At 40.9% G+C, this 27301-nt stretch overlaps 1 protein-coding gene across 1 annotated transcript; it reads left to right on the top strand.

The window, feature by feature from the left end:
• The first annotated feature begins 727 nt into the window (after positions 1-727).
• Positions 728-24336, top strand: LOC129831424 (cyclin-dependent kinases regulatory subunit 1). Its single transcript, XM_055894803.1, has 4 exons — positions 728-921; positions 2886-2953; positions 3099-3226; positions 23551-24336. The coding sequence occupies exons 2-4, from the start codon at positions 2895-2897 to the stop codon at positions 23592-23594; spliced, it is 231 nt and encodes a 76-aa protein (XP_055750778.1). The 5' UTR covers positions 728-921; positions 2886-2894; the 3' UTR covers positions 23595-24336.
• Positions 24337-27301: the final 2965 nt, after the last annotated feature.

The following is a 27301-nucleotide window of genomic DNA, read 5'->3' as shown; positions in this document are numbered from 1 at the left end:
GCATATAAGATAAACAGAGAGTAGCAGCAGCGTAAAAGAGGGGGGGGGGGGGGGGGGGGGGGGGGGGGGGGACACAATGCAGATAGTTCAGGTAACCATTTGGTTACCTGTTCAAGAGTCTTATGGCTTGGGGGTAAAAACTGTTGAGAAGCCTTTTTGTCCTAGACTTGGCATTACGGTACCGCTTACCATGCGGTAGTAGGGAACAGTCTATGACTGGGGTGGCTGGGGTCTTTGACAATTTTTAGGGCCTTCCTCTGACACCGCCTGGTGTAGAGGTCCTGGGTGGCAGGCAGCTTTGCCCCAGTGATGTACTGGGCCGTACGCACTACCCTCTGAAGTGCTTGACTTGAAAAAATACAAAACATATATTTGGGAGCCAAAAGATCCGGCTCTTTTTGGTGAGCTGAGCCTAAGGAGCCGGCTCACGGAAAAGAACCGAAATGCCCATCACTACAACCTTATGACGCAGCATGATGATTTGTTGACAGTCTGCTGGGTGGGGCGTTATACATTCCTCCATTCATTGGCCAATGGGATTCGTATCTCGTTTATCTAATATCGTTGGATTAATCGAACCTCCTCATTTATATATATATATATATATATATATATATATATATCTTTCTATCTATATATCTATATATAGAGATTCTAACCAATAACAGGGCCGAGGTAAATCACATGATCATTTCTGTGAGAGGATTGACCAATGAAAAGCAGCGGTGGCTTTTTGAATGGTGAAAGGCCGGATCAGTAGCTAACATTAGAGAGGGAAACTCGCAGCAAATTTCAAAAAGGTCAATCGACCACATCAGAAGCAGGACACTATTCTACAAACAACAGTTATTTTGTGATATATCTAGATTCTTGTTAGGAAATCACCAGTACAATCATTTGGAACAAGCCACGTGGATAAAGGTGATTTGTGCTTTACTTGTGTTGTCAAAGCTAGTAGCTAGCTAAGCCTGCTATAGTAGTTAGCTACTGCATTTTTATCGTTAACTAGAGTAGTTAGCCAGCTAATTTAGTTAGTTTCAACAGTCGTTGGATGGCATTTTGTTAGAACTATGTTAGCTGGAACAGTCAACGGTTGACATGAGTAGCTAGTTATGTATAATTAGGCTGGACAATAAAACGTGTCAAAATTCACCCAAGGCTCAAACACGTCTTTAAGAACGTTGGCTAAGCTGGAACACTAGCGCGAGCCCATAGCAAATTAATGGAGTCGAACGTTCGCAGAGCCTGTTTTGACTGGAGTGAAGCTTAGAATTCCATTTAGCGTAAATGGCATAAAAAAAATGTATCGTTTTTTATTTTACCACTACAATCTGCTCTTTAGACGAAAAATAACAACTCGTGTAGAAAGTAAACATCCGCATCTCAATGGTGCCAGGTGTGCTTATGTCTGCATAACGAGGAAGTAGGAAAATAATGTCAACTTCTGACTATTTCTGGTCTACGGTTTGATGACGAGATACACTGTCCAGGCTCACATCACCCTGGCAGGGTGAAAAATGCCCTAAAATAAGGCCTGTTTTTTTCATGATTACTTCAAAACTAGGGCATGCAGCTGGGATATGGTCATATTTTGAAACTGGGCTCCACCGCGGATGCATTGAACTACTTTTTTATTTTTATTTTTTAAACTTTGTTACAAATGTAATGTGTCCAACATTGTATGATGTAGTGATAAATAGCTGACCAAGATGTGTTTGTTAGCTAGTAGCCACAGCTTGTCGCCTTGGCCAAATAATGCTACCTTAGTTTATGATGCGCTCTGCAGGGGCATTGATCTGACAAACCTGTAATTATGTCTTATTTCTATTGCCTTCTCTTAGCGTTTACCTTCTCTTAGCGTTTACTTTAATGTGGTTTGTTGGCAGACTAACCGACTAGGTGTATTGCCGCCACCTATTGCATGGGTAGTGAACGGAAAAACATGGTAACAAAACAAAGAAATGCATAAATAAACCCATCCCACTCCTTCGGTCATAGTTCCTTGTAATGCCTATAATGTAAAATCCCCGAGTCCCTAACCTTTCAGCTGCAGTCGCAACAATGTCTATTTTCTCGGATTTACTATTTTGTAAATTCCGACTGTGCAGTTTATAACCAATGCAATAAACAATACGAAGTCCACCTTTTTAACATGCCAGGATCCTGGTCTCTAACTAACATGGTTTCTTCAACGTTCCTCTTCTGACTGCTTCTGGATAGGAGACACGCTGAGCAGCGCTTACTCTTGCCACCTCTCGCTTTCACGTAACAGGGCACTTTAGGAATTAGGGCGCATGTCCGACACCACAATTGCAGCATTTCGCTTCAACTACAATACGACAATCCTCCCCTATACATACAATTGACACCCAAATATTTTTCATTTGTCACACTGCGTGGATTTGGGCACGATGTCTTGTACAGGATATCTCACAACCCAAAAATACCTGTGAGACTTCTTTAAAGACCAAAATAATGAATGAGTGGGCTTTCTCTCCAGCCACCATACCACAACTGCAGCTACTTTTTCAGTTACATCCTTTGCACTCACTTTTAGCGCCACTCCAGAGAACCCCCTTGATAGGCGCCCTTCACAGATCCACACGACCTTCCAATCTGAAATCTTGTTCAAAGCATGCTCCTTAGACGCACAAAAAATAAATAACCCCACTTGTTATCCTCAGTGCTTTTCATCAAGATGTCAAACGGATCTCCCGGGTAACTCCATCGGTCCAAAGCCTTCACTCCAACCACAAAAGTTGGAACTGGGCATGGATTTACTAGATTTCACGAGCACATTATTATTTTTGTTCGCCACTAATCCATTCCTTCACTCATCTTCCTTGGACTTGATTAACTAAACTGATTGCTTTTGTCTTTTTCAGGTTGGCATCATGTCTCAGAAGCAGATATATTACTCTGACAAATACGATGATGAGAAATTCGAGTATAGGTAAGTTGACGGTACTTTCTTGCCAAACGGTTTTGATCTAGCTATATAGCTAGTATTGACACGTCTTGCCTGCAGCTATCTTCCTTCCCAGCCCTGTGATGTTGACACAACGTAAAGTACCATTCCATTTCTCCACTGCCTGTAGGCACGTGATGCTGCCCAAGGACATTGCCAAGCGTGTGCCCAAGACCCATCTGATGTCAGAGACTGAGTGGAGGAACCTGGGTGTCCAGCAGAGTCAAGGCTGGATACACTACATGATTCATCAACCAGGTACACTGACAGATTTTACGGGGCTAGTCATTAAGGCTTGTCCTAGGCAAAAATAAAGAAGTTGGGCACCCAGAACATAGTGTATTCAGACCCCTTCACTTTTACATTGTTACGTTCCAGCCTTTCCAAAAAGGATTCACTAGTCTCCCCCCCCCCCCCCCCTCAAAATACACAATACCCCATAATGAAAAATAAAAATGTTTTAGAAATTTTTGCAAATTCATTAAAAAATGTAATCGCGTACATACATTTTCAGACCCTTTACTCAGTACTTCTGTTGAAGCACTTTATGACGCTTCAAGCTTGACATGCCTGTATTTGGAGATTTTCTCCCATTCTATGCGGATCCCGTCAAGTTGGATGGAGAGCTTCGCTGCACAGCTATTTTGAGGGATCTCTAGAGATGTTCGATCGGGTTCAAATTCGGGCTCTGGCTGGGCCACTCAAGGTCATTCAGATACTTGTCCTGAAGTCACGCCTGCGTTGTCTTGGCTGTGTGCTCAGGGTCGTTGGATGTTGAACATTCGCCCCAGTCTGAGATCCTGAGCACTCTGGAGCAGGTTTTCTTCAAGGATCTCTCTGTACTTTGCGCCGTTCATCTTTCCCTCGATCCTGACTAGTCCCCCAGTCCCTGCTGCTAAAAAACATCCCCACAGCATGACGCTGCCACCACCATGCTTCACCGTAGGGATGGTATTGGCCAGGTGATGAGCAGTGCCAGATTTTCTCCAGGCGTAATGCTTGGCATTCAGGCCAAAAATGTGAATCTTGGTTTCATCAGACCAGAGAATCTTGTTTCTCATGGTCGGAGTCCTTTAGGTGCCTTTTGGAGCTCTCCAAGCTGGCTGTTGTGTGCCTTTTTACTGGGGAGTGGCTTGTCTGGCCACTCTACCATAAAGGCCTGATTGGTGGAGTGCTGCAGAGATTATCCCATCTCCACAAATTAACTCTGGGGCTTCTCGGTCACCTCGCTGACCAAGGCCCTTCTTCCCTGATTGCTCAGTTTGGTCTAGCTCTAGGAAGAGTCTTGGTGGTTCTAGACTTCTTCCATTTTTTAAAAAGAATGAGCTGCAACAACCACTCAAACTGGACAATTATCTCAATCTCTTCAAAGACTCAATCCTGGACACTCTAACTGACAGTTGTGGCTGTTTTGTGTGATGTATTGTTGTCTCTACCTTCTTGAACTTTGTTGTCTCTGGCCAATAATGTTTGTACCATGTTTTGTGCTGCTACCATGTTGTGTTGCTGCCTTGCTATGTTGTCTTAGGTCTCTTATGTAGTGTTGTCTCTTGTCATGATGCGTTTTGTCATTTTTAATCCCCGTCCCCGCAGGAGACCTTTTGCCTGTTGGTAGGCCGTCATTGTAAATAAGAATTTGTTCTTAACTGACTTGCCTGGTTAAATAAAGAATGGATGCCACTGTGTTCTTAGGGACCTTCAATGCTGAAGATTTTTTTTGGGTACCCTTCCCCAGATCTTTGCCTCGACACAATCCTGTTTTGGAGCTCTATGGACAATTGCTTTGACCTCATGGCTTGGTTTTTGCTCTGACATGCACTGTCAACTGTGGGACCTTATAGACAGGTGTGTATGTTATGCCTTTCCAAATCATGTCCAATTAATTAAATTTACCACAGATGTACTCCAAGTTGTAACATCTCAAGGATGATCAGTAGAAACAGGATGCACCTGAGCTCAATTTTGAGTCTCATCGCAAAGGGTCTGAATACTTATGTAAATAAGGTACTAATGTTTTTATTTTTAATAAATCAGCAAAAATGTTTTTGCTTTTTATTATTGGTTGTGTGTAGATTTAATATAATCAATTTTATAATAAGGCTGTAAAATAGCAAAGTGTAAGTGAAGGGATCTGAATACTTTCCGATTGCACGGTAGATTTCAGTTGTCGGAATGGACAAAAAAATCACATTCAGACAATTACTCCAATCATAATTGGATCAGGCGGGGCAGTGCATGGTTGACGTTCTGATTTTTAAAAAGGTATATTACTGTAGCCTATTTCAATAAATGTTATTTACACAAAGCAAGATAACAATGTAGACAGAGCTAAGAGTCACACCAAAGCGGCGCAAAATATCCAGGCAAATTATTTTTCTCTTGTTTTTTCAGATCTGAGCCAATAGCCGCAGTATATTTTTTTATATTGGACACTTCGGTGTCTTGTTTATAGAAGCCCACATTTTCTATTTTCTCTGCATTTGATATGGAACTTGGCCTCTTAAGCTACTTTTTCAGTTCAATGCATGGTAGAGTTCTCCTGCTGCACTATTTCATGAACAAATACATCTAACAGAGTTCTAGGACATCTCAAACATGAGAGGCCTAAAAGAGAGGGACAAAAAAAATTACAGTTGAGCAAGGCATAAGACAACAGCTCCATAACTAAATTAACATTAGCATTAAGACAAATTATGAACAGTATTTTCCAAACTATTCTATGTTTTAATGTCCTAAAGTTGGGAATAATTTTGCAAGTCAGGTTCTATGCTATTCACAGATGTATTTTGAATGACAAATATTATAGGTCACAAAAAGTGAAATTGAGCAAACAATACCAAGATGGAAAAATCGAATGAAGAGTAACAATTTAGGCAACAGCTGAGGAAAAGTGAAGAATTAAATGATGCGTAGTTGGCCAAGGCCTATTTCCATATTCTAGAAATGTGTAACCTACCTAAAATGAATATAGTAGCCTGGGCCTAATACGAGGGGATAGGAAAAAATGGTGACAGGGAGAGTGGCTTCAGCTTTCTGTCAAGTGAATACTCAGACCTGTAAGTGGCTAAAAAAGTTAATGTTGAGCCCGGTATTAGTGTTGACGCTCAGTGTGGTAGAAAGAGTGAAGTGCTGATGAATACAGCAACATATAGGCTATGGAGGAATACAACACTGAACTGTACTTTACAGTTGTGCTTATGGTGCATAGCCATGGGGGGTTTATCAGTACAGTAGGCAGGGTGACATGGTAAATACAGCAGCATAATGTTGAGTTCTACAAACACTGTAGCTTACTGTACTCGGAACTATCTCTGACCTGGGGGATTCATTTTGTCCCAGGTCTTGAGTTTGGGTCAATAATGGTGATTAGGTTGTGCTGCTCCTTAGATGTTTAAAGCTCATGTTGCCAAATTAATTCTCTTGTGACGTTGTGCTTTACAAACCATCATGTAACATTGGGTGTATTCACTTGGAAGTAAATGAGCTGAAATGGACCTACCTGCATTTGTCCAATAATACATTGTTTTTCGTTGCACAATGGTTTGCTACGACTTGCACTAATGAATAGATTAAAGTTGGGCGATATTACAATGGGTTAGGGTTAGGACAGCCATCGTCGACGGTGACGACATTGATGTGACTGACGATGGTTTAGCCTATATATAACTTGACTGGTGCCAAGCAGTGTAAAACTGATATTCTGAGTCATTTGCCTATTCCTATTTGCTATAGCCTATTTTCAACAATTGTTATATAGCCTACGGAACGCAAGAGCGGATTGTAGGTCAGACAGACCTAATTCCACCAAAGCAGCGCTAAATGTTTATCTCGCTGTCGAATGCATGTGCATTAAGCTAATAGTTACAACTTTTATTTATACACCACACACACTAACATTCAAAAGTTTGGGGTCAGTTAGAAATGTCCTTGTTTTTGAAAGAAAAGCACTTTTAAATATTTTTTTTTGTTCATTTAAAATAACATTAAATTGATCAGAAATGCAGTGTAGACTTGTAAATGACTATTGTAGCTGGAAACGGCTTTAAAAAAAAAACTTATTTAAAAAAATAAAAAAGGGAATATCTGCATAGGCATACAGAGGCCCATTATCAGCAACCATCACTTCTGTGTTCCAATGTCACATTGTTAGCTAATCCAAGTTTATCATTTTAGAAGGTTAATTGATCATTAGCAAACCCTTTTGCAATTGTTAGCACAGCTGAAAACTGTTTTGATTTTAAAGACTCAATAAAACTGGCCTTCAGACTAGTTGAGTATCTGGAACGTCAGCATTTGTGGGTTTGATATACAGACTCAAAATGTCCAGAAACAAAATACTTTCAAATGAAACTCGACATTCTATTTTTGTTTTGAGAAATGAAGGCTATTCCATGTGAGAAACTGCAGATCTCGTACAACGCTGTGCTGTCCCAAAGCGGTGCACAACTGAGCAAGAGGACAAGTACATTTGATTGTCTGGTTTGAGAAATGGATGCCTCACAGGTCATCAACTGGCAGCTTCATTAAATAGTACCCACAAAACACCAGTCTCAACATCAACAGTGAAGAGGTGACTCCGGGATGCTGGCCTTTGAGGAAAATCAAATTTTATTTGTCACATGCGCCGAAAACCACCGGTGTAGACTTTACAGTGAAATGCTTACTTACAAGCCCTTAATCAATAATGCATTTTTAAGAGAATAACTTTAAAAAAAATAGATGGATAAACTATTTTAAAGAGCAGCAGTAAATAACAATAGCGGGGCTATATACAGGAGTAACTGGTACAATGTGCAGGGGCACCGGTGTTGAGGTAATTGTGGTAATTATGCGGATACTATTTAATGAAGCTGCCAGTTGTGGACTCGTGAGGTGTCTTTCTCAAACTTTCTCTAACTAATGTACTTGTGCTCTTGCTCAGTTGTGCACCGGGGCCTCCCACTCCTCTTTCTATTCTTGTTAGAGTCAGGTTGCGCTGTTCTGTGAAGGGAGTAGTACACTGTTGTACGACATCTGCAGTTTCTTGGCAATTTCGGGCATGGAATAGCCTTAATTTCTCAAAACAAGAATAGACCTGACGAGATTCAGAAGAAATGTCTTTGTTTCTGGCAATTTTGAGCCTGTAATTGAACCCACAAATGCTGACGCTCCAGATACTCAACTAGTCTTAAAGAAGGCCAGTTTGTTGTTCTGAATAAAGAAGCAATAAGTTTTCAGCTGTGCTAACATAATTGCAAAAGGGTTTTCTAATGATCAGTTAGCTAATCCAAGTTTATCATTTTAGAAGGCTAACACAATGTGTCATTAGAACACAGGAGTGATGGTTGCTGATAATGATAACCCTCTGTACGCCTACGTAGATATTCCATAAATCTGCCGATTCCAGCTACAATAGTCATTTACAACATTAACAATGTCCACACTGTATTTCTGATCAATTTGCTGTTATTTTAATGGACAAAAAATGTGCTTTGCTTTCAAAAACAAGGACATTTCTTTATGACCCCAAACTCAAACTTTTGAACGGTAGTGCATTTGGAAAATATTCACTCCTTCCAACTTTCCACATTGTAATGTTACAGCCTTATTCTAAAATGTATTACGTTTAAATGAAAAAATTCCATCAATTTACCCAATAATGACAAAGGTAAGTTTTTTGTTAACTTTTGGCAAATTTATAAAAAGATAAAGTACCTTATTTACTCAAGTATTCAGGCACTGCTATGAGACTCGAAATTGAGCTCAGGTGCATCCTGTTTCCATTGATCATCCTTGAGATGTTTCTACAATGTGCAGTGTGAAGGCTTTGTCTGTGGTTCTTTTGGGGCAGTAAGAAAATTAGGGTGTAATGTAGAAGTGTTTTAGGTTTGTGTCCTCCTCCCAGAGTGCTAAGAACCTTGGCGTGATCCTGGACAACACCCTGTCGTTCTCAACTAACATCAAGGCGGTGACCCGTTCCTGTAGGTTCATGCTCTACAACATTCGCAGAGTACGACCCTGCCTCACGCAGGAAGCGGCGCAGGTCCTAATCCAGGCACTTGTCATCTCCCGTCTGGATTACTGCAACTCGCTGTTGGCTGGGCTCCCTGCCTGTGCCATTAAACCCCTACAACTCATCCAGAACGCCGCAGCCCGTCTGGTGTTCAACTTTCCCAAGTTCTCTCACGTCACCCCGCTCCTCCGCTCTCTCCACTGGCTTCCAGTTGAAGCTCGCATCCGCTACAAGACCATGGTGCTTGCCTACGGAGCTGTGAGGGGAACGGCACCTCCGTACCTTCAGGCTCTGATCAGGCCCTACACCCAAACAAGGGCACTGCGTTCATCCACCTCTGGCCTGCTCGCCTCCCTACCTCTGAGGAAGTACAGTTCCCGCTCAGCCCAGTCAAAACTGTTCGCTGCTCTGGCACCCCAATGGTGGAACAAACTCCCTCACGACGCCAGGTCAGCGGAGTCAATCACCACCTTCCGGAGACACCTGAAACCCCACCTCTTTAAGGAATACCTAGGATAGGATAAAGTAATCCTTCTAACCCCCCCCCCCCCCCTTAAGAGTTAGATGCACTATTGTAAAGTGGTTGTTCCACTGGATATCATAAGGTGAATGCACCAATTTGTAAGTCGCTCTGGATAAGAGCGTCTGCTAAATGACTTAAATGTAAATGTAAGTGATATGATCCTTGACGAGTCTCTCAAAGCACTTCATGACAGAAGTGAATGCTACAGGGCGATAGTCATTTAGTTCAGTTACCTTTGCTTTCTTGGGTACAGGAACAATGATGGACATCTTGAAGCATGTGGGGACAGCAGACTGGGATAGGGAGAGATTGAATATGTCTTAACACACCAGCCAGCTGGTCTGCACATGCTCTGAGGATGCTGCCGTCTGGGCCGGCATCCTTGCGATGGTTAATACGCGTACATGTCTTAAGTCGGCCATGGAGAACTAGCGCCCACAGTCTTTTCTAGCGGGCCGCTTCGGTGGCACTGTGCTATCCTCAAAGCGAGTGAAGGTGTTTAGCTTGGCCGGAAGCAAGACGTCAGTGTCCGATGTGGCTGGTTTTCCCTTTTGTAGTCCGTGATGGTCTGTTGACCTTGCTGCATACGCCTCCTGTCTGAGCCGTTGAATTGCAACTCCACTTTGACTCTGTACTGACGTTGTGCCTGTTTGATTGCCTTACGGAGGGAATAACTACACTTTTGTAGTCGGCCATATTCCCAGTCACCTTGCCATGGTTCAATGTGATGGTTTGCGCTTTCAGTTTTGGGCGAATGCTGCCATATATCCACAGTTTCTGGTTAGGGGGGGGTTTAATAGTCATTGGGTACAACATCTCCTATACACTTCCTGAAACTCAGTCACCGTATCAGTATATTTGTCTGTTCTCGGAGGCTACCCATAACATATCCCAGTTCGCGTGATCAAAACAATCTTGAAACGCGGATTCCGATTGGTCAGACCAGCATTGAATAGTCCTTAGCACGGGTGCATCCTGTGAGTTTCTGCCTATAGGAAGGGAGGAGAGAAATTGAGTAGTGATCTGATTTGCCGAGGGGAGGGCCTTGTAGGCATCCTGGAAGATGGAGTATAAGTGGTCGTGTGTTTTTAGCAGTGTGAGCACTACAGTCAATGTGTTAACTTCGGTAACGTTTTCCTCAAATTTGCTTTGTTAAAATCTCCAGCTACAATAAATGCGGCCTCGGGATATGTGGTTTCCATTCTGAATAATGTCCAGTGAAGTTCCTTGAGAGCCGTTGTGGTATAGGCTTGAGGGGGGATATACACGGCTGTGACTATAACCGAAGAGAGTTCTTGGGAGGTAGTAAGGTTCGGCATTTGATTGTGAGGTATTGTAGGTCTGGTGAACAAAAGACTTGTGATAACTTACAGGAATTCAATCACACCATGAGTAGTTAATCATGACACATGCACCCCCACCCTTATTCTTCCCAGAGAGATATTTATTCCTTTCTGCACGATGAACTGAGAACCCAACTGGCTGAACGGACCAAGACAGTATATCTCGAGAGAGCCATGTTTCTGTGAAACAGAGTATGTTAGAATCCCTGATGTCTCTCTGGAAGGAAATCCTTGCCCTGAGCTCGTCAACTTTATTATCCAGAGACTGAACATCAGCGAGTAACATACTCGTAAGCCGTGGGTGGTGTGCACGCCTCCTGAGTCGGACTGAAAGTCAGCGAGTGCGTCTTTTCCACATGCCGAGTCTTGGAATTAATTAAAATGCAAATGAATTACTTAAATCATACAATGTGATTTTCTGGATTTTTGTCTTAGATTCCGTCTCACAGTTGAAGTGTACCTATGATAAAAATTACAGACCTCTATATGCTTTATAAGTAGGAAACACTGCCGATTTTGCAGGTTATCTAATACTTGTTCTCCCCAATGTGTGTGTGTGTGTGTGTGTGTATATATATATATATGACAGACAATAAATTTCACATGCTGTTGTGCAAATGGAATAGACAAAAGGTGGAAATTATAGGCAATTAGCAAGACACCCCCAAAAAAGGAGTGATTCTGCAGGTGGTGACCACAGACAACTTCTCAGTTCCTATGCTTCCTGGCTGATGTTTTGGTCACTTTTGAATGCTGGCGGTGCTCTCACTCTAGTGGTAGCATGAGACGGAGTCTACAACCCACACAAGTGGCTCAGGTAGTGCAGTTCATCCAGGATGGCACATCAATGCGAGCTGTGGCAAAAAGGTTTGCTGTGTCTGTCAGCGTAGTGTCCAGAGCATGGAGGCGTGATAGGGGGATAGGGGGTACAGTACAGTAATGTTTTGTTGACCAAAAGGTGTTGGTGGAGCTGGGTGTCTGAAAGAAGGTAGTAAACCACAAAGATAATCTGATATTATACCTTCTTTGCCTTATGTAAAATAAAAATACCATAACTGCACACCAGAGAGCACCGGCCTTCGTTTTAGCAATAATTATCAATTTTATGTAATCCACTATGATGTGCCTACCTACAGTGGCAAGAAAAAGTATGTGAACCCTTTGAAAATATCTGGATTTCTGTATAAATTGGTCAGAAAATTTGATCTGATCTTCATCTAGGTCACAACAATAGACACACACAGTCGGCTTAAACTAATAACACCAAAACAATTATACATTTTCATGTCTTTATTGAACACAGCGTGTAAACATTCACAGTGTAGGGTGGAAAGTATGTGAACCCTTGAATTTAATAACTGGTTGACCCTCGTTTGGCAGCAATAACCTCAACCAAAGGTTTTCTGTAGTTGTGGATCAGACTTGCACAATGGTCAGGAGGATTTTTGGACTATTCCTCTTTACAAAACTGTTTCAGTACAGCAATATTCTTGGGATGTCTGGTGTGAACTGCTCTCTTGAGGTCATGCCACAGCATCTCAATCGGGTTGCGGTCAGGACACTGACTGGGCCACTCCAGAAAGCGTATTTTCTTCTGTTGAAGCCATTCTGTTGATTTACTTCTGTTTTTGGGGTTGATGTCCTGTTGCATCACCCAACTTCTGTTGACCTTTAATTGGTGGACGGACAGCCTAACATTCTCCTGCAAAATGTCTTGATCAATTTGGGAATTCATTTTTGCGAATACGGGAATACATTTTTCTGATAATAGCAAGCTGTCCAGGCCCTGAGGCAGCAAAGCAGCCCCAAACCATGTTGCTCCCTCCACCATACTTTACAGTTGGGATGCGGTTTTGATGCTGGTGTGCTGTGCCTTTTTTTTATCCACACATAGTATTGTGTGTTACTTACAAGCAACTCGACTGTAGTTTCATCTGTCCACAGAATATTTTGCCAGCTGCTGTGGAACATCCAGGTGCACTTTTTCAAACTTCAGACGTGCAGAGTTTTTTGTTGTTGTTGACAGCAGTGGCTTCTTCCGTGGTGTCCTTGGGTGAACACCATTCTTGTTTTGTTTTATGTATCGTAGACTCGTCAACAGAGATGTTAGCATGTTCCAGAGATTTCTGTAGGTCTTTAGCTGACACTCTAGGATTCTTCTTAACCTCATTGAGCATTCTGCGCTGTGCTCTTGCAGTCATCTTTGCTGGACGGACACTCCTAGGGAGAGTAGCAACAGTGCTGAACTTTCTCCATTTGGAGACAATTTGTCTTACCGTGGACTGATGAACATCAAGGCTTTTAGAGATACTTTTGTAACCGTTTCCAGCTTTATGCAGGTCAACAATTCTTAATCGTAGGTCTTCTGAGATCTCTTTTGTTCGAGGCATTGGTTCACATCGGGCAATGCTTTTTGTGAATAGCAAACCTTTGTTTAAATTTAAAAAATATATATATATATTAGGGCAAGGCAGCTCAAACCAACATCTCCAATCTTGTCTCATTGATTGGACTCAAGGTTAGCTGACTCCAATTCACTTTTGAAGAAGTCATTAGGCTAGGGGGTCACATACTTTTCCCAACCTACACTGTGAATGTTTAAATGATGTTTTCAATATAGAAATACAATCATTTGTGTGTTATTAGTTTAAGCACGCTGTTTGTCTTTTATTGTGACTTAGATGATCAGATCAAGTTTGATGACCAATTTATGAAGATATCCAGGTAATTCCAAAGGGTTCACACACTTTTCTTGCCACTGTAGTTGTTGAAGTACTGCAGCAGTCATTACGCACTGTTTGTATTAGGCCTCATCCTCTCCGGAAGTGGCACTACAGGCTGCTGAAATGTGTTACGGAGAACGCCATGGTCTTCGTAAGAATATCCCCATTATTTTGTTTAAATGGTTTGGACGCTACCAAACAGAGGTTGGCACATCGATTGTACTGAATTCTGACACTTGTGGGGACTGTAGTGCAAAACGGAGAACATCGTGTTCGTGAGTGTCCCCTTTCCATAGAGCGGTCATAATAGTTTGGACGCTACAAACTCTCAACAAACTTTGCACACCTAGTTTTGGCAATATTTGACCATTCTTCTCTACAAAACTGTTCAAGTTTTGTCAAGTTCTTTGGGAAATGATAGCAATCTTCAAGTCTTGCCAAACATTTTGGATTGGATTTAGGTCTGGGTGCTGACTGGGGAAACTCAAGTACATTTACTTTTTTATTCCATAGCCATTCCACTGTACCTTTTTGACTGGGTGCTTTGGGTCGGTTTCATGCTGAAAGGTGAACTTCCGTTTCAGAAGAAACATCCCCATAACATACTGCCACCACCATGCTCCACTGTAGAGGTAATGTATTGGGTTTGTGCCAAATGTAACACCTCTCATTTAGGCCAAAAAGTTTCACAACCTTTTGCCACAATTTTGTTGCGTACTTCAAACGGGATTCAAGGTGGGCTTTCTTGAGTAGTGTGGGTGTGGCTTCCTTCTTGCCGTACATGCCAGATTTGTGGAGTGCTTGTTATATGGTCACACTTTGACCAGCCTTGGCCATAAAAACCTATAACTCTTTCCAAGTTGCCATTGGACTCTTGGTAGCCACTGCTCAGTCTCTTACTTCCTCGGTCATCCAGTTTTGGAGGGTTTGCATGATCTAGGCAGGGTCTTGGTGGTGCCATATACCTTACGCTTCTTAATAATAGTCTTGACTGTGCTCCAAGGGATATTCAATGCCTTTGTCCCAGAGTTCTTTTGAAAGCTCCTTGGTGCTCATGTTTGCTTTGCAATTCACTACCCAGCAGAGGAACCTACAGGAACTGCTGAATTTATCCTGAAAATGTGCATCACTCAAATTTAACATAGGTGGAGGCCAATTAACATTGTGATTTTGAAGGTGATTCTTTACATCTAAGCTAATTTAGGATTGCAATTACAAGGGGGGTGGACACTTATCCAACCAAGCTATTTCATTTTTATGTTTTAATTGTGGGGTGGGATGTGTAGATCAATGGAAAATGCTTTTTATTTCTGGATCACTACTGGCTGTAAGCAAACGAGTGATGTGCGTTTGGAGTAATACTGGCTGTGTCCAAGGCTCAGCCAATCGTTAACATAACAGCATGCAGCGCAGCACACGACTTAAGAACGAAGAGTCAACCCACTTACTAGTTACAGTATCAGCACGCGCTCTGGAAAGGAAGCGATAACGAAGAGGTAACGTTAGGTGAGAAGCCTAACCATGGAGACGTTAGTGAGTAGGTGATGAAGCGTACTTCATGAGCTGTAACTGAAAAACAACTGGCATTTGGAAAGTTTGAGGTGAGGGGGAAAGTGTGGTGGAACAAGTATTAGCATAGTTAAGTATCTTGCTAGCTGGATCGAATTCTCCGTTAGTTAGCCAGAGAAATGTTGAACAACATTAGCCAACAAACTCAATTATTTGAGAAGTTATGGTGTGAAAATTAGCTTGCTAATAAAATCAGACAGCTAACGTTACAATAGCAAATGAGCTAACATTAGTAACCTAACCAATTCACTATTATTAACTGGTATACGACTCCTTGCCGTTCCTCAAGTTATAACATGTTAACGTTAGTTGCTTACTGGACCCTGGCAATCTGTGTGAAACTAGCTTACGAACTAACCACCATCTATCTGTTCAGTATGTGGTTAATTTTCAGAATTAGGTGAAAATGAGGTGTTGCTTGTTAAACAAGTGGATTCAGGGATCAAGTGTAGCTGGAGCTGGGCCTGGCTTAAGCTGGATGGCACTAGAGGTGAAAGAAACACCACACACTTTCCTTCTTACTCACTTTTTCAATACAGTGGATAAAAAGGAGTATACCAGGTGTACTATCTGCCTGAAAGAGATCAGTTATGCCAACAAAGGGTATTATGCTCTGCTGCAGATGTCCACGAGCAGAAAGTGTACAATGTAATAATGTGCAGTGTAGCCCAAAGATATTTTTGCTGTGTTGAACTTGACAGTAACGTGTGTGTGTGTGAGGATTATATATTTTTTTACTCGTGTTAATGTTATTTTTGAACATGTAGCCTTGTGGCCACTATAATAGAGCAAAAATAGAATGCCTGTTTCATTCTACTTGTACTTTAAGATGTTTTTTCCCCAAGTGCAATATTTATATATTGTGTGTGTGGTCACAGGCGTTCTATTACAAAGGTTGTTATGGCTAACTGCAATATGTGTTTTTCTCAAGACTTGAGTGTCATTTTCAGTAAAGTCTAGGCAACAAATAACATTGGATTGCTTTCTTATTTATTTTTTTAGCTGAGTTAGGTTCACATGAACCACTTATTTTACACAGACTGATCATGTAGATATTCTTTGTTGTTTAATTAGTTAACCTGCATTTCCCCCTAGCAGGGATTTTCTTTACATGTTTCAGTGCAAGAAAATAACCCTCACCAGTTAGAATTCATACAGGGATGCAATCTGATTTGTGTTTGCATGTTTAGGTAAAAAGACAATGTACTTTATGAAACACTGACAAGTAAAGGTCATAAACGTTTTTTTTTTTTTTTTGCTTAATTTGATTGGGTGGTCCTTGCTCCCCAGTGCCTATGCCCCTGACACAGAGAAGATTTGCAAATTCTTGCGGTTAGCCTCTGCCCAGGCTTTCAACATTATCTTTCGTCTTCCAATAGCTTTTCGATTTCACGATATAGCCCAACTGCGTTTTTAGCAGGTTTTTTGATATTAATATAAAATATTGGGTGTTGGACAAAAGTGGTGATGGCATCGTATATCACAATGTTTTTATAGGAACATAATCATGTTAGGACAAAGGTTGACATCGCCCAACCCTAGAATACAGTACATTCATGTTGAGCTCAAAGATCCCTGTTTGTAACACAAGATGGTGCTCAGCCTCCATCGGATTGACCTTTTGTATTATAGGCTACTTGCTATCTTTGATACTGGTCTCTTGCCATCAGCAAATCATGAGGTCTGACTCCTACTGTTTTGTCTCCAAATACAAATCTGTTCTTGTCTGTCACCTGAAAACAAGACGTTGTTCAAGCATTTCAGCCATGATGTTAAAACACAGATATTAGTTGGCTAAGACAGGGCATCTATTGAACATATGGTTGGCTGCATTGGGTGTCACTAACTTATTTGAGCTTGCCTTATGTGCATCATTAGAGAGACCGTTCACACAAAGAAATAAGTCCTGATTGGGCAGTATATTTGGATATAGCCACGGTATGTTTTTCAATACCGTTGAAACTATTTATTTGAAGTTTAATACAATTTTATAGTTGTAGCTATTTTTTAAGTAAATACCTGCTGTCAAATTGTGCAATATATCGGGAGACAAAGCAGATCGTGTTGATCTTTTCACCCGTCACATTATTTTACATTACAAAGCTAACGGAAGTTGAGCCTGTCACGTCTGTTTGTAAATAGTACAGCAGGAGCAGGTGAATCCAGCTGGGTATTGGCGGGTTGCGTTTTTATATCGAAAGTCAGATTATTATTTTTAAAGGTTAAATTGAGTGATCAGGGGCGTGCAACTACCATGTTTCTTCACAGAACATTAATGCAACACATTCTGCAGAAAATGGCTTCATTTTCATCAGTTCACAACAGAAGTGAAACGCTATTTGGCTGGCAGCCACAAATCAGCGAACAATAAGGCAAGGTCTTTTTTGCAAAAACAATGCATGGCCATTTCTGTTTTACATAGAATTAACTTTAAGCAAAGTTGGCTACATTAATCTTGCATTTTAACTGAGAAAAGTAGCTACACATCAGTCGGAGTGCTTTCTGCTGATTTTAAAATTGGCCATTTGGGATTTCTCATCTGTGTGAAGTGCAACTGAAGCACAAAATTTGTCTGATGCCGGGCAGAAATTACAAGAAGCCTTTAAGATATGTTTACAAAACTCAGCAAGACATTAATTATGCAATTATCATTTTTTCCCCTTAAGTGGCTGAATTAATAAGGAGATGGGGCATCCTATAGTTTTCACTTGCTGCCGTGTTTGAGAAGTCAAATCCCCTTTGGATGAATTACCTGTACAACTGCCTCTGCTATTTCTTTTTTTTCAACTTTTTTTGTAAACCTTTTTATACAGGTTTTTCTCACTGCGATAACATCTCTTTTCCAAGAGAGACCTGGTCCCATAGCAGCAAGGGGAACAACGTTTTAGACCAAACAACTTACATACACTAACACATTATTAAACCAAACTATAACATACACACATACAGTACAACAATTACATATTACGTTAAACACATCTTTACTAAAAACCAGTTGTCCTAAAGACAGTTACACTCTTCAATGATATATATATACTGTTGAAGTCGGAAGTTTACATACACTTAGGTTGGAGTCATTAACTCATTTTTTAACCACTCCTCAAATTTCTTGTGAACAAACTAGTTTTGGCAAGTCGGTTAGGACATCTACTTTGTGCATGACACAAGTCATTTTTCCAACAATTGTTTACAGACAGATTACTTCACTTATAATTCACTATCACACTTCCAGTGGGTCAGAAGTTTACATACACTAATTATGTCATGGCTTTAGAAGCTTCTGATAGGCTAATTGACGTCATTTGAGTCAATTGGAGGTGTACCTGTGGATGTATTTCAAGGCCTACCGTCAAACTCAGTGCCTCTTTGCTTGACATCATGGGAAAATCAAAAGAAATCAGCCAAGAGCTCAGGGGGGGGGGGGGAAATTGTGGACCTCTACAGGTCTGGTTCATCCTTGGGAGCAATTTCCAAATGCTTGAAGGTACCACGTTCATCTGTACAAACAATAGTACACAAGTATATATACCACGCCGCCGTCATACTGCTCAGGAAGGAGACGCGTTCTGTTTCCTAGAGGTGAATGTACTTTGCTGTTGTTCTGGGATTTATTTGCACTTTTCGCACCAAAGGACCTTGTGAAGATGCTGGAGGAAACGGGTACAAAGTATCTATATCCACAGTAAAACGAGTCCTATATCGACACAACCTGAAAGGCTGCTCAGCAAGGAAGGAGACACTGCTCCAAAACTGCCATAAAAGAGCTAGACTACAGTTTGCAACTGCACATGGGGACAAATAGCGTACTTTTTGGAGAAATGTCCTTTGGTCTGATGAAACAAAAATAGAACTGTTTGGCCATAATGACCATCGTTATGTTTGTAGGAAAAAGAGGGAGGCTTGCAAGCCGAAGAACACCATCCCAACCGTGAAGCATGGGGGTGGCAGCATCATGTTGTGGGGGTGCTCTGCTGCAGGAGGGACTGGTGCACTTCACAAAATCGATGGCATCATGAGGCAGGGAAATTGTGGATATAATGAAGCAGAGAAATTGTGGATATAATGAAGCAACTTCTCTTTTTCTCTCTCTCTCCATTCAAGACCCATCTGCTGCTCCACTTTTCTGAGCAGGCAGACCCATTGCCCTAGCAACTCCAGATTTCAAAAAGACAGCTTGTACACATGCGGCTCCTGAGGCATTACTGTTTTTCCTTCAGACAAGCCTGTCAACTTTTAATTTGCACAATGTCTCATTCACATTTTTGGTGAGTTTGGACATTTACATTCTGTAGCTCCTACCTATATATGTTTGACTATGAGCTGGATTGCCTATCATTGCAATTCATTTTATTTTCGTTTGCGCTCCTAAGCAAATTTTGATAGTGTCCTCCATGGAAATTTGCTATTACTTGTGCAAATTTGGTTAACTTTTTTTATTTATCATTATTACCAGAACGTAAGGCGGTATCCAACTTTCTATATCGTCGTCCTCTCATCCCATTGGGTTTCTATTTTCTTTAGCCAATTTTGGTGTTTAATGCAGGTGTTTAATGCAAGTTCCTTACTTTCTTCCACTTGCCTCTTCCATTTTTTGGGAAATGCTGCAATTAGTTGGTTGTAATTTTGAGTAGAGCATTGTTGCCAACCAATAACATTTTGCGTTGGTGGTGTTTGTGAACACAGGCTACTTAACCTTCTGTACAACTTTAGGAAAAGAGGCACAGACAAAACAAGGATACATAAGTTAATGCCTCTATTGAGGGAAACTTAAATTCCACTGAGGCCAAACACTAACACTAACAGCCAGTGCTCCCATTCAAATCCAATACTAAAGTTCTCCAGATTTCCAATAATCGAGTCAACGTGATATTTGGAAGGATCAATGTTGGCCTCGTGAGACTACTAGAACACTTGAAATAATTATCAGGTGTCCACAAAATGACTTAAAATGAGTCCCAATAATATCTCCTTTTGTTCACTACTTCCCACAAATCTGAAAGCATTGGAGGTGAAATTATTCACCCCCTTGGCATTTTTCCTGTTTTGTTGCCTTACATCCTGGATTTAAAATATATTTTTTGGGGTTGGGGTTGTAACATTTGATTTACACATGCCTACCACTTTTTGAAGATTTATTTTAATACAAGAAATAAGACCCCAAAAAAGAACTTGCACCCCCAAAAGTCAATATTTTGTAGAGCCACCTTTTGCAGCAATTACAGCTGCAAGTCTCCTGGGGGTATGTCTCTATAAGCTTCGCACATCTAGCCACTGGGATTTTTGCCAATTCTTCAAGGCAAAACTACTCCAGCTCCTTCAAGTTGGATGGGTTCCGCTGGTGTACAGCAATCTTTAAGTCATACCACATATTCTCAATTGGATTGAGGTCTGGGCTTTGAGTAGGCCATTGACTAAGACATTTAAATGTTTCCCCTTCAACCACGCGTGTTTTTTTTTTTTTTTTGGAAGGTGAACCTCCGTGCCAGTCTCAAATCTCTGGAAGACTGGTTTCCCTCAAGAATTTCCCTATATTTAGCACCACCCATCATTCCTTCAATTCTTACCAGTTTCCCAGTCCCTGCCTATGAAAAACATCCCCACAGCATGATGCTGCAACCACCATGCGTCACTGTTGGGATGATGTTCTCGGGGTGATGAGATGTTGGGTTTGCGCCAGACAGCGGTTTCCTTAATGGCCAAAAAGCTCAATTTTAGTTTCATCTGACCAGAGTACCCTCTTCCATTTGTTTGGGGAGTCTCCCACATGCCTTTTGGTGAGCACCAAATGTGTTTGCTTTGCTTATTTTTTTCTTTAACCTTTTCTCAATAGGGGGTGCTGTTTTCACTTTGTAAATTTCGTTCCCAAATTAAACTGCCTCATACTCAATTCTTGCTCGTACAATATGCATATTATTATTATTACTATTGGATAGAAAACACTAGTTTCTAAAACAGTTTGAATTATATCTGTGAGTAAAACAGAACTCAAGTTGGAGCAAACTTCCTGTGAGGAAGTGAGAAATCTGAAATCAGGCAGGCTGTTCTGGGGTCAGTTTATTAATTTGCATGTCTTCTATTGGTCGACATGCACTGCATACGCCTTCCCCTAGATGTCAGCAAATAGTGAGAATTGGAATGGTGTTGCTAGGCAGATCTGAGGCCATATAAAGGGTCTTGGAACGTGGGGTGCAATCTTTTCTACATTTGCCATGACGCAAGACAGACCTCAGGATGGCGTTCTGGAAAGCTCCCGTTATAATCCTTAGATATATCCGGCTCTGATTTTATTCGATATAGGTGTTAAAGACATCATAATGTTATTTTAAACCGAGTTATATCAGTATATTGCGATTTTTGGATATTTCTTTGTGCTGCGTTATAGTGAGTTGGGCACGTCTGGGCCACATGGCTAATGTTTACTGCTAATTCCAAAGTTGAAGGCGACAATCTACAACCGAGCAACGATTCTTTTGGACAAAGGACAACTTGCACAAGATTCTGATGAAAGCTCATCAAAAAGTAAGTACTATTTATGATGTTAATTCGTTGTTCTGTTGAAAAATGTAAAACTCCTATTCCGCCATTAATTTCGGTGCGGTCTCGCTTTAACGCACGCTGTATGTCGTAGTAACGTTAATTTTACAAATCTAACACAGCGGTTGCATTAAGAACTAATGTATCTTTCATTTGCTGTCCAACCTGTATTTTTTTTTGTCAAGTTTATGATTAGTTAATGATTAGATTAGGTGCCTCTCCCAAGATTTCTCCCGACATTTTGTTGGCAGCTTGGCTACTATTCTATTCTTGGCTACTATTCTATTCTCACTACTATTCTCATTGTATAACCACTTTGTGCCGCTAAATATGCACATTTTCGAACAAACTCTATGTATTGCGTAATATGATGTTATAGGACTGTCATCTGAAGAAGTTTGAGAAGGTTAGTAAAAAAATGTATATCTTTTGCTGGTTTATTCGTTATCGCTATTGTTGGCTTGAATCAATGCTGTTGTGTGGTTGGCTATTGTAGTAAGCTAATATAATGCTATATTGTGTTTTTGCTGTAAAACACTTAAAATTGAAAATATTGCCTGGATTCACAAGATCTGTGTCTTTCATTTGCTGTACGCTGTGTATTTTTCATAAATGTTTTATGATGAGTATTTAGGTAATTCACGTTGGTCTCTGTAGTTATTCTAGTTGCTTTGGTGAGTTGTGATGGTGGCTGCAATGTAAAACTATGATTTATACCTGAAATATGCACATTTTTCTAACAAAACATATGCTATACAATAAATATGTTATCAGACTGTCATCTGAAGTTGTTTCTTGGTTAGTGACTATTTATATCTTTATTTGGTAAAAATTGTGATGGCTACCTATGCAGGAAAGAAATGGTGGGGGAAAAAAGTTGTCTTTTGCTATCGTGGTTAGCTAATAGAAATACATATTGTGTCTTCCCTGTAAAACATTTTAAAAATCAGAAATGATGGCTGGATTCACAAGTTGTGTATTTTTCATCTGGTGTCTTGGACTTGTGATTTTTATTTTATTTTATTTTACCTTTATTTAACTAGGCAAGTCAGTTAAGAACAAATTCTTATTTTCAATGACGGCCTAGGAACAGTGGGTTAACTGCCTGTTCAGGGGCAGAACGACAGATTTGTACCTTGTCAGCTCGGGGATTTGAACTTGCAACCTTTCGGTTACTAGTCCAACGCTCTAACCACTAGGCTACCCTGCCGCCCCATTTAATGATATTTAGATGCTAGTATTTACTTGTGACGCTATGCTAGTCAGCTTTTTTACTGATGGGGGTGCTCCCGGATCCGGGATTGTGATGAAGTAGAAGTTAAGCAATCGCTCTTTTCTGGCCACTTTTCAGTAAAGCCCAGCTCTGTGTACGGCTTAAAGTGGTCCTATGGACAGATACTCCAATCTCCGCTGTGGAGCTTTGAAGCTCCTTCAGGGTTATCTTTGGTCTCTTTGACTTGCTGATTAATACCCTCCTTGCCTGGTCTGTAAGTTTTGGTGGGTGGCCCTCTCTTGGCAGGTTTTGTTGTGCCATATTCTTTCAATTTTTTAATAATGGAGTTAATGGTGCTCCGTGGGCTTTTCAAAGTTTTTGGGATTTAAAAAAAAATATCTCAGCCCATATCTGTACTTCTCCACAACTTTGTCCCTGACCTGTTTGGAGAGCTCCTTGGTCTTCATGGTGCTGTTTGCTTGGTGGTGCCCCTTGCTTACTTTTGCAAGGCACTGTAGGTATGGGCTAGAATGAGTTTTCTTTCAAATCAGTGAAGGGAAGTAAACTAGTGCATACTTTGGTAGGAAGGACAGATATATTGGATACAACCTGCCATTTTTGTTTCCATTCAGTTTCTAAACTTCACAATCGCTCACTCTTCCTCTGTTTTTCTCTTTCCCTCCAGAGCCCCACATCTTGCTGTTCCGTCGTCCACTGCCTGCAGCCTGATCTCTCGGACAAAGGGCGAGAGAGAACCCATAGGGAAGAAGATAAGAGGGTGGCTGGAGATGGTTGAACACAACTCGGTTGGATGGATATAGACTATTTTGTAAATACTGCATGGTATACAGTGGAGCCAGAGTCGACCTCCAACCCACTGCCTCACTCAATGTAAAGCCTTTCACATTTCCTCTGGACCTGCTTGGACCCCTTTCATATTTTTCTCTATATGTACTAGCCTGATAATGTTGTCAATGTGTGCGTCTGGGAAGAAAAGGAAAATCTGAGGTTTTAGCAACACATTTTCATTATTCTAAACTTTAACCCACAATACCTGCTGTGAGTTGACTGACATATCTAATTTTAAGGCAGATAGTAAGATGGTAAATGTTAAAATGCAGGAGGTGGCATTTTGGCAGCACAAATGTGCAGGGATGTTACCGAAATTACGGATCAAATACCTGTTATGGCACTTGATTCAAACTTATTTTGATTACCGCAGCTTGCAGCAAGTGTATGCACTCTTACATTGTACAAATGATAGCCCTCCGGATATTGTTAAAAGAAAAAAAAGTTTATAATTTTTGAAATTTTATAAATCGTGACCTGCTGCAGTTATACTGTAGACTGTCTGTATTTTTAGAGCTGTCAAAATGGGACCCAATATCTTCGTTGCCATGTCTATGATTGTACAAATCAGCTGCTCAGTTTTTATGAATTATTTTACACAGAAATAAATGTTTTAATTTGACATTCTTCTCACAGATTGTGATTTAGTTCTGCACTTTTAAACCTTAACATTTGCCGTTTGGCTTATAGTGGTGTTAAAAGTAATCTGTCTATCCATCTACAAATTCACATGTCAAAAGTTTGGACACCTACTCATTCAAGGGTCTTTTATTTATTTGAACTATTTTATACATTGTAGAATAATAGTGAAGACATAACTATGGAGTCATGTAGTGCTCAAAGTGTTAAACAAATCAAAATATATTTTATATTCAAATTAGTCATCCTTTGCATGGACAGCTTTGCACACTCTTGGCATTCTCTCAACCAGCTTCACAACCTGCTTTTCCAACAGTCTTGGAGTTACCACATATGCTGAGCACTTGTTGGCTGCTTTTCCCCCACTCTGCAGTCCAACTCATCCCAAACCATCTCAATTGGGTTGAGGTCGAGTGATTGTGGAGGCCAGGTCATCTGATGCAGCACTCATCACACCTTTTTGTTCAAATAGCCCTTACACAGCTTGCAGGTGTGCTGAGTCGTTGTCCTGTTGAAAAACAAATTATAGTACCACTAAGCGCAAACCAGATGGGATGGCGTATCACTGCAGAATGGTGTGGTAGCCATGCTGGTTAGGTGTGCCTTGAATTCTAAAGAAATCACTGACAGTGTCACCAGCAAAGCACCATCCCACCACCTCCATGCTACACGGTGGGAACCACACATGCAGAGATCATCCGTTCACCTACTCTCTCACAAAGACACTGCGTTTGGAACCAAAAATCTCCAATTTGGACTCATCAGACCAAAGGAGAGATTTCCACTGGTCTAATGTCCATTGCTTGTGTTTCTTAGCCCAAGCAAGTCTCTTCTTCCTATTGGTGTCCTTTTACTAGTTGTTTCTTTGCAGCCATGAAGGCCTGATTTCACGCAGTCTCCTCTGAACAGTAGATTTTGAGATGTCTATTTCTTGAACTTCGTGAAGCATTTATTTGTGCCGCAATTTCTGAGGTTGGTGACTAAGGGATTTATCCTCTGCACAGAGGTAACTCTGGGTCTTCCTTTCCTGTGGTGGTCCTCTTGAGAGTCAGTTTCATCATAGTGCTTGATGGTTCTTGCGACTGCACTTGAAGAAACTTTCAAAAGTTCCGTATTGTCTTCCCTTCATGTCTTAAAGTAATGATGGATTGTCATTTTCTGTTTGCTTATTTTAGCTGTCTTGCCATAATATGGACATGGTCTTCTATCAAATAGGGCTATCTTCTGTATACCACCCCTACCTTGTCACAACACAACTGATTGGCTCAAACACATTAAGGAAATACATTCCACAAATTAACTTTTAACAAGGAACACCAGTTAATTGAAATGCATTCCAGGTGACTACCTCATGAAGCTGGTTGAGAGAATGCCAAGAGTGCAAAGCTGTCAAGGCAAATGATGGCTACTTTGAAGAATCTCATATTTTGATTTGTTTAACGCTTTTTGATTACTACATCCTTATGTGTTATTTCATAGTATTGATTTCTTCACTATTAGTCAAATAGGTTTTTTAGAAAATAAAAACCCTTAAGAGGTGTGTCTACTTTTGGCTGTTACTGTGTACAGTATGTACAATGCCCTTTCGGAAAGTGTTCAGACCCTTTGACTTTTTCTACATTTTGTTACGTTAAAGCACAGGTGTCAAACTCATTCCACGGAGGGCCGAGTGTCTGCGGGTTTTCGCTCCTCCCTTGTACTTGATTGATGAATTAACATCACTAATTAGTTAGGAACTCCCCACACCTGGTTGTCTAGGGCTTTATTGAAAGGAAAAAACAAAAACCTGCAGACACTAGGCCCTTCGTGGAATGAGTTTGACACCCCTGCGTTAAAGCCTCTTTCTAGAATTGCTGAGATTTTTATTTAATCAAGCTACACACAACACCCCATAATGTCAAAGCCAAAACAGTTTCTTAGAAATCTTTGCTAATTTATAAAAATTAGGAATTTTTAATACTTTATTTACATAACTATTCAGATGCTTTTCTATGAGACACAAAATTGAGCTCCTTTTGGTGTTTCTATAACTATGATTGGAGTCCATCTGTGGTAAATTAAATTGATTGCACATGATTTGGAAAGGCACATAACTGTCTATATGAGATCCCATCATTGATAGTGCATGTCAGAGCAAAAACCTAGCCATGAGGTCGAAGGTATTGTCCGTAGACCTCCGAGACAGGATTGTGTCAAGGCACAGATCTGGGGAAGTGGACCAAAAAATGTCTGCAGCATTGATGGTCCCTAAGAACACACTGGCCACCATCATTCTTAAATGGAATAGGTTTGGAACCACTAAGTCTCTTCCTGGAGCTGGCCATACGGCCAAACTGAGCAATCGGGGGAGAAGGGCCTTGGTCAGGGAGGTGAGCAAGAACCCGATGGTCACTCTGAACCGAGCTCTAGAGTTCCTCTGTGGAGATGTGAGAACCTTCCAGAAGGACAACCATCTCTGAAGCACTCCACCAATCAGGCCTTTATGATAGTGGCCAGACAGAAGCCACTCCTCAGTAAAAGGCACATGACATCCCGCTTGGAGTTTGCCAAAAGCCACCTAATGACCCTCAGACCATAAGAATCAAGATTCTCTGGTCTGATGAAACCAAGATTGAAGTCTTTGGCGTAAATGCTGAATGCCAAGTGTCACGTCTGGAGGAAACGTGGCACTATCTGTACAGTGAAGCATGGTGACAGCGGACACGGACATAGATATGGTGACAGCGGACACACTTGTTTAACTCCTCTTGACAATTCAAAACTCTGAGCAGTAGCCGTTATTTACTATTATACACCTGGGGTTGCTATACATTATTTTTACCCATTTTTTAAGAGATTTACCGTAATTGAACAAATCCAGGCATTTATAAATAAAATCCAGGCTTACTTTATCAAATGCCTTTTCAAAATGAATTGTGTAAATACCGTTCCTGGCTTCTTATGTTTCA

Source organism: Salvelinus fontinalis, chromosome 32 (assembly GCF_029448725.1).
Source record: "Salvelinus fontinalis isolate EN_2023a chromosome 32, ASM2944872v1, whole genome shotgun sequence".
NCBI lineage: Eukaryota > Metazoa > Chordata > Actinopteri > Salmoniformes > Salmonidae > Salvelinus > Salvelinus fontinalis.
This window is presented reverse-complemented; position numbering and strand designations above follow the sequence as displayed.